This window comes from Atta colombica, unplaced genomic scaffold (assembly GCF_001594045.1).
Source record: "Atta colombica isolate Treedump-2 unplaced genomic scaffold, Acol1.0 scaffold125, whole genome shotgun sequence".
In the NCBI taxonomy this organism is placed as follows: Eukaryota; Metazoa; Arthropoda; class Insecta; order Hymenoptera; family Formicidae; genus Atta; species Atta colombica.
This window is the reverse complement of record NW_017259212.1, coordinates 3,088,990-3,095,900: the sequence shown is the minus strand read 5'-3', so window position 1 is coordinate 3,095,900 and position 6,911 is coordinate 3,088,990. Positions and strand designations below refer to the sequence as shown.

The 6,911-nt window shown below is 29.8% G+C and overlaps 2 protein-coding genes across 4 annotated transcripts in view; one reads left to right on the top strand and one right to left on the bottom strand.

The window, feature by feature from the left end:
• Window positions 1-678: 678 nt before the first annotated feature.
• Window positions 679-4,897, bottom strand: LOC108694794 (ferrochelatase, mitochondrial). Of its 3 annotated transcripts, none has more exons than XM_018204459.1 (9): window positions 4,756-4,897; window positions 3,530-3,595; window positions 2,653-2,851; window positions 2,329-2,550; window positions 2,132-2,233; window positions 1,623-1,788; window positions 1,436-1,543; window positions 1,169-1,333; window positions 679-1,097 (listed from the first exon to the last, which is right to left on the bottom strand). In XM_018204459.1, exons 2-9 carry the CDS (start codon window positions 3,567-3,569, stop codon window positions 900-902), a joined length of 1,200 nt encoding a protein of 399 aa, XP_018059948.1. In that variant the 5' UTR covers window positions 3,570-3,595; window positions 4,756-4,897; the 3' UTR covers window positions 679-899. The 3 variants fall into 3 exon arrangements, with proteins under 3 accessions (XP_018059948.1, XP_018059949.1, XP_018059947.1); XM_018204460.1 differs by lacking the exon at window positions 4,756-4,897 and adding an exon at window positions 3,958-3,976; XM_018204458.1 differs by lacking the exon at window positions 4,756-4,897 and adding an exon at window positions 3,686-3,788.
• The window catches only part of LOC108694883 (protein-lysine N-methyltransferase mettl10), a 2,932-nt gene continuing 617 nt past the window's right edge, over window positions 4,597-6,911 (top strand). Inside the window, exons 1-3 of the mRNA XM_018204580.1 lie at window positions 4,597-4,740; window positions 4,827-4,925; window positions 6,002-6,411. Of these exons, the coding sequence (XP_018060069.1) occupies window positions 4,685-4,740; window positions 4,827-4,925; window positions 6,002-6,411 (565 nt within the window). The 5' untranslated portion in view covers window positions 4,597-4,684. The remainder of the gene's footprint in view (window positions 4,741-4,826; window positions 4,926-6,001; window positions 6,412-6,911) is intronic.

The window sequence follows — 6,911 nt, the reverse complement described above, 5'->3', positions numbered from 1 at the left end:
TAAAATGTATATACTAATATAATTATTCTCTCGAGTTCTTCCAAGGTTTCATAGATTGGCAAAATTTTAACAGTTTCATCAATAAAATTTATATGTGTAAATGCAAAAAATTTTTGCAGACGTAAAATATACGCAAAATCATAAATATCTTATAAGCAAATATTATATATAGTTAAAGAAACCTATTAAACTTGATATGTAAAATACAATAATTTTTTTATATAGCAATAATAGGATTATTACGGTCTTATCAAGTTTGACGTACAATAATTTTCTTATATGATAATAATAGAATTATTACGTATCTCTGATTGTCGCAATGTTTTTACAAGACAAAGCCAATAAGCAAGCAGAGATGTTACATCGAGATCATTGAGGCAATACATGATGTACGATTGTAATTTTTACCTCGTTGAAAAAGTAAACACCGAACGCGCGCAAATTCAAACAGAGTATATCAAACAATAAAGCTATATTATTGACAAGAGCTAGATACTGTATTTACTTAAAAGCCAATAATATGTCAGTTATATTCTGGATTATATCGAGAACGAAGAGATAAATGAGAACTATTTTAATAGTATCCATACAAAAAAAAATAAGAATTTTGTTAACAAAGCTTTAGTTACTGAATTCTAAGGGAATTTTGCGAAGGATTTACGAAATGAAACAAGTATCTTAATTTATTCGATATTATTTCACGGTCCATATATAATGTATTCAAATATAATACATATTTATATTCGATTAGATCTATTTCATTTTCACTCAATTATTAACAAACCATTATGAAACATTATGTATAATTAATACAACAAATTATACAAATAATTATTATTCGTACTTAAACATAATATAATATTTATGATTATGATTTCGCGCACACGTAATTGCAAGTATTAATTTTTACAGATTTCAGCGTACCATTTTTTGCTAGCATCGCAACTTAAATTTACACAATGAGGACACCGTATTAAAAATTTAGGATTTACAGATTGTTTTGATCTAAGACGAGACACAACAATATCCGTCAAAGCGTCGATAAAAATAGGATGATCATTAGGCGCAGCAGCTCTTCGTATCGTCTCAATACCAAGCTAGAAAAATTAAATATAAAATATTCTTTGATTATCGCATTAAACAATAGATAGACTGCAGTATTTCTTACTTCTTCGGCAAGTTCTCGGCAATATTCTATATCCAATTCGTGAAGAGTTTCAATATGCTCATTTACAAATGCAATTGGTACCAGAATAAAATTTTTCTTGCCCTGTTTAACGTAACCCTTTAACGCTTCATCGGTAAAAGGTCCCAGCCATGATGTAGGTCCAACCTAAATATATATACTCCGTAATGCATATACTAAACGCAAAACATTCTCTAAGCTATCTAAAGTTCGCTAAATTTTAAGCAGCACATACATTTATGTATATACCTTTGATTGCCATACCAAGCTGTATGGATTACAGTAATTTAATTCCTGCATTACTAATGCAACTGTGGCTCCAACTTCTGCAGGATAAGAATCCCCTCTGTTTACAACCTAAAGTAATTACAGGAAAAAATAAATCAGACTAATTTCTTAAGTGATAACATAAAACGCATTAATTCAAGATAACAACCTGTAATGGTAAAGAATGAGCTGAAAATAAAATTATCACATCGTCTCTTTTTTCGCTAGAAAATTGTGCAAGTTCCTCTTTAATTCTTTCGACAAATGTTTTTACAAGAAGTGGGTGCGTAGCCCATCTATCGATTATGCTCCATTTCATGCCATTTGGTGACTTTCTATAAAAATTTTGATTTATTCGTGTATATGCATTTTAACGTCCTATTTTCTATTTATTCTTATTTAATGTATTGTATCTTATATTGAAACAACAAGTAATAATTTAATTTATATATAATATAAATATTGTCTGTGTGTACATATACATATACGATATGAAATAATATTTGCCGCATCTCCAATTTAGTAAATCTGCTTATAATAAATATGTGAAAAATAGATAAGATCAAATATAAATGAATGAAGAGAGTCATAATTAATTAATCTTTCTTCTTTCTATTGATCTATAATTAATAATTGTCTTATGTAAGCTAAAAGTAGATTAAATAATATAATAATCACCTAGTTTTGTAATAATTGTATATAGCATTAAAACTGGAACCTGAAGTTGAACAACTATATTGAGGATATTGAGAAAAAAGTACAGTATGTTGTACTCCATCGCTGAAAAAAAGCAACTCATTCAAATTACCTTCATCTTTCTACAATCATTTACATGTTTAGATTATATTACACCTAAGAAAATATGATAACCGTACTTGTGTATCCTCTCAAGGGTATCTTCTGTGAGAGGATCTGCGTATCGAAAGGCAACATAATACTTATGAGGTGCAGTTTCAGGCGAAATTTTATCCAGTTTTTTGCATAAAAGTTCGCCCTGTTTATTCGTCCATTGTAATATTGGCGATCCGCCACCAATCTCAGAATACTTTTTCTGTACTTCTGGAGTACGACGTTTGGCTATCCAAGGACCTAATTTACTGCAACATATTTCTATAAAAGATATCTCTCCCACATAATACTCTCTTTCGTACTATGTATGTAAGCTATGTATATAAGTTCTATAAAATTCAGATTAAAACCTTTGAACTGGAAGTTGAATCATATCACGATCAGTCATTATTCTTAATAGATATTCATGGACTTGATCAGTATTGGTAGGACCACCCATATTTAACATTAATATACCAGTTTTTGGTTTTATATTGTCTTTGTCTACTGAATTTGCAGCAACAGAAGCGTAGCACCTTGCTACAGCAAAAGGTTTCGTGCATTGTCGCCCTATACAAAATTATATTATAATTACTTATTGATTCTTCTAATCACTGTACATAGAAAAATTTCGAAGATAAATGAAAATTAGAAATATGAAGCTAAATGTAAAGCCACTTAACAGACTAGAAAAACTGCACAAATCATAACGTATTGTTAGAGTAATATCTTTACGAAATATAATAGATTTCATAAATTTAAAATTTACTATGTTAAAAAAAGCTCATAAATAAAAGTAATTAATATTAAATAAAAAACTGTGAAAGAAGGGCTGTAGGAGTCAGCGCAGTTAACAGTGCGAAATATATATATCGTGTTTATTGCAAATATCAGAAAAAGATGTTCAATATAAAATTAATGTTGAAATATAAAATTACGTTTCACCTCAACTTTTCAGTCATCTTCAGTAACAGTTACAAGCTAACAGAAACTTAAAGTGCAACTAACTGCATTTCCATGGTTTGTGTAGGTTGTCTATTAATTAATATTACATGCCATTTTAAACAGTAAGGTATGTTCTAACTTGACATGGCTAATAATTTTCTAAATACTGCGCGCAATAAAAAAATAATTTATCACTATCATTATCATTGCTCAATAAGATCACTTTATTGTCACTTTATTATACTTTATTATTATTCTATATTTCTATAGAAATGTGATTTAAATCAAAGTCTAATGACTTACCGAAATATAACAGGCTCGTGAACAGATTGTTAATACTCATGTCAAAATGGCACTTAATAATCCAGACTGAAAAATTACAAATTACAACATAGAGGTTATCGAGCGTAATGAATTGTGCATTATCACGATGATAGATTGACAGTAAAGCGTATATACCGTTAGATAACATCAACTTGGACAACCACGATTAGGTTAGGTCCGACGTAATACATATAAATACATATAATCGCGAATAAATAAACACGAATAAATAAACAGATATGGTTTATCAAATCAATCAAAATTTCTAATTCTACAAAACTGATTTTCTCAAATAAATAACAAAGTTTCATCGAATAGAAATCATTTGAACAAACAATAAAATGTATAAATTCGATTTTTCTTTTACACATTTATTGCACAATCATATTTATATTATATTGTACGACCTTTGGCAAATGCATCTCTTTCCTGAAATCAATTTTTTAAATAAATTTCTTTAGTAAAACGAAAAACCATAAAACTTTTTTTGCTACGTGAATAATTCCTCGAAAATTGGCACTTTGCTTGCATTTAGCATTACGGCTGCCAGATAGCGCTATGAAAATCTGCACTAACCATGCAACATGTTAAAAATACTTATATTAATAGAATAAATACAATACGACAGTGTCAAAAATATTTAGACATGTAGTTATACAAGAAAATAAACAAAACTTCTTTTCTTTCTTGTTTTAGCAAAACATTATATTTAATAAAATTCATTAAAAATCTAAAAGATCATAAAATTCATTCATATACAAATATTTTGCTTTAATTGCGATTACAATATGTTTTTAACAAACGCATATTTTATTTATTTACTAACAAAGCAACGTGCATTTGTCGTCAATATCTAAACGGTGCTGCCCTCAGTCGTGAAATTTCGAAGCAATGAAGTACTGCATTTCACGATTTTATTAAACCGGTTTATGAAATAAATACTGCTCGTCAAATTAACCTATCTGATTCACAATTAATTCACTGTTTTATGATAATACAATTCCGATCAATTGCGATTACTCAGTTTTTAATTTGGTACCGTTCGAGCATCTCTCGTGCTTTGCAGATCCGATTGGATCGGCATTTAATCAGCATTGTCATAAACGTCAGACTTGAACGAACCACAGTGGAATAATGACAGAGCGGACGGGCGAGGAGTTGACATCGTCGGAGCTGGGTACTCTAGAGTTGTAAGTAATACATACCGTAACTGCGCAACACCCGTTGTGCATCACTCGCCGCTTTTCTGATCCTCTGTTGTTCGCTCTTGCCGCAGCTGGGAGAACGTGTACGCGCAGGAACTCGACAACTTCCACGATCACGGCGACGTAGGCGAGATATGGTTCGGCGCGGCCAACACGCGCAAGATCGTACGGTAAGCGAAGCCAGAAAGACCGGCAGTCTGGCACGCGAATACGCGTCTCGTATTGTACCGCAAGTAAACAGCACCGCGGAAAATCAATGGGCTTTCCCGCGGAAACGAAAACAGCCGCGATGCGATCGAGACTGTTGCCCGCGCGACACTGGTGGCGACATCTGCGAGACCAAACATTCTCTCTCCGTCGATAACATTTTGGTCTCCCAGACGTCGGTTTCGCGATAGCCTTTTCTACTGCGGATAATTGTTAGATAGATTTATGTCCATTTCCAATGCAGATTAACTTTGAACTCAACTTAACTCTTCATTTTTCAATTTATTTCTTCTTTTTATAATTTTTAGAACTAGAGTTGAAATGAGATTAAAATTAATCTGCGTTGGTGGAAACGGGTCTTAGAAATAATAAACTTATAGATGGTTGATTAACAATTACTTTTTTCTTTCTAACATAATTAATACTAAAATTACCGATTAATTTATCTCTATTTCTACTACTATTTAATAAATGTATTATACTATTTCTGTATTCTATATTTTTTCTGAAAAATGGGATGAAGGGAGAAAGTAAATTGATCAAATTAATTATATTTATATATTACAACATAATGTACTGTTACAAATTTAAATAATTCTTATAAAAGATTACAAAACAATCATTTTGACTGCTTTGATAATTCTTATTAATAAATATGTTATACGCATTTAAAAGTACTATATATTTGGGATTTGATATTTATTAATAATTTTTTTTATTTCTTTCGTAATCCGATATGATTAGAATGATTAATATAAAATTTTATAATCTTTCTTCAGTATTATTTACGTGAAATTAATAAATTTTTTATATAACAATTAATATTTTATAACAATTAATATTTTTAATTTGATATGTAGAATAAAAAAAGCGATTAATTTTTTCTGAAACTTAATCTCTAAAATTTTCGTAATCTTCATTATTTTTTTAAGATATTGAAAGTAAACAAATAAGTAAACAATAAATAAAAATAAATGAAAATTGTTGCTCGTATAGCTCCGAAAATTTTAGAATTGATATGAAGGAAGTTATTTTTTAGATGGATTGCCACGAAATTGGATTTAAACAAAGAGAATGATAAGATAATCGATGTAGGATGTGGTAATGCAATGACTTTGGTGGAACTCGCGAAAGAAGGATTCGCGAACTTGACAGGGGTGGATTATTCACAGAAAGGGATAGATCTGGCCCGTACAGTGTTGAACGATAACAATTTACCGAATGTAAAAATAGAGATTTGTGATATACTCAACAACACATTGCCGCATGATTTTAAAGTCGTTCATGATAAAGGCACTTACGACGCTATTAGTTTAAATCCAGAAGATTCGATGGCAAAGAGACAGAAATATATAGAAAATATATATCGCATCCTTTTGCCAGGAGGATATTTCGTCTTAACGTCTTGTAACTGGACCAAAGAAGAATTGCTGAAGCATTTTGCGAGTCGTTAGTACAATTATTAATTAAAATTTTAACTCTCAACACACTACAGCTTAAGTTCTAAAACATCTTATTTGAAGTATAGAAGCAAGTGAATCTCTATCTTATAGTAATTAATAAGAAAAATTTAAATTGTTTGTCTACAATTTAGAGCCTCATAGTATTGGGGTGGAACAAAAGTTCGTAGTGCTACGAACTTTAAAATTCAAACAACTATAATTTCATTAAAAATGAACGAAGTTTAAATTAAAGAAAAGAGTTTTAAAGTTAAATCTTTACTTTCAAAAAGTTACTATATCTTTTCAGTTTCTGTAAGTTATTAACTTTTATATATAGAAAACTTTTATATAAAGAAAATAATAAGTTAGACAAAATAGGAAACTTTTTTTACTTTGTGATCTGTCGAGTGCAAAAAGTTTGCGAAAATTTTTGACTTTCTGTAATAGTCTTTCTGTTGTGAAAGCTTAAAATTTTTCTTACAAAACTTTTTTTTTATTTTTCTAAGA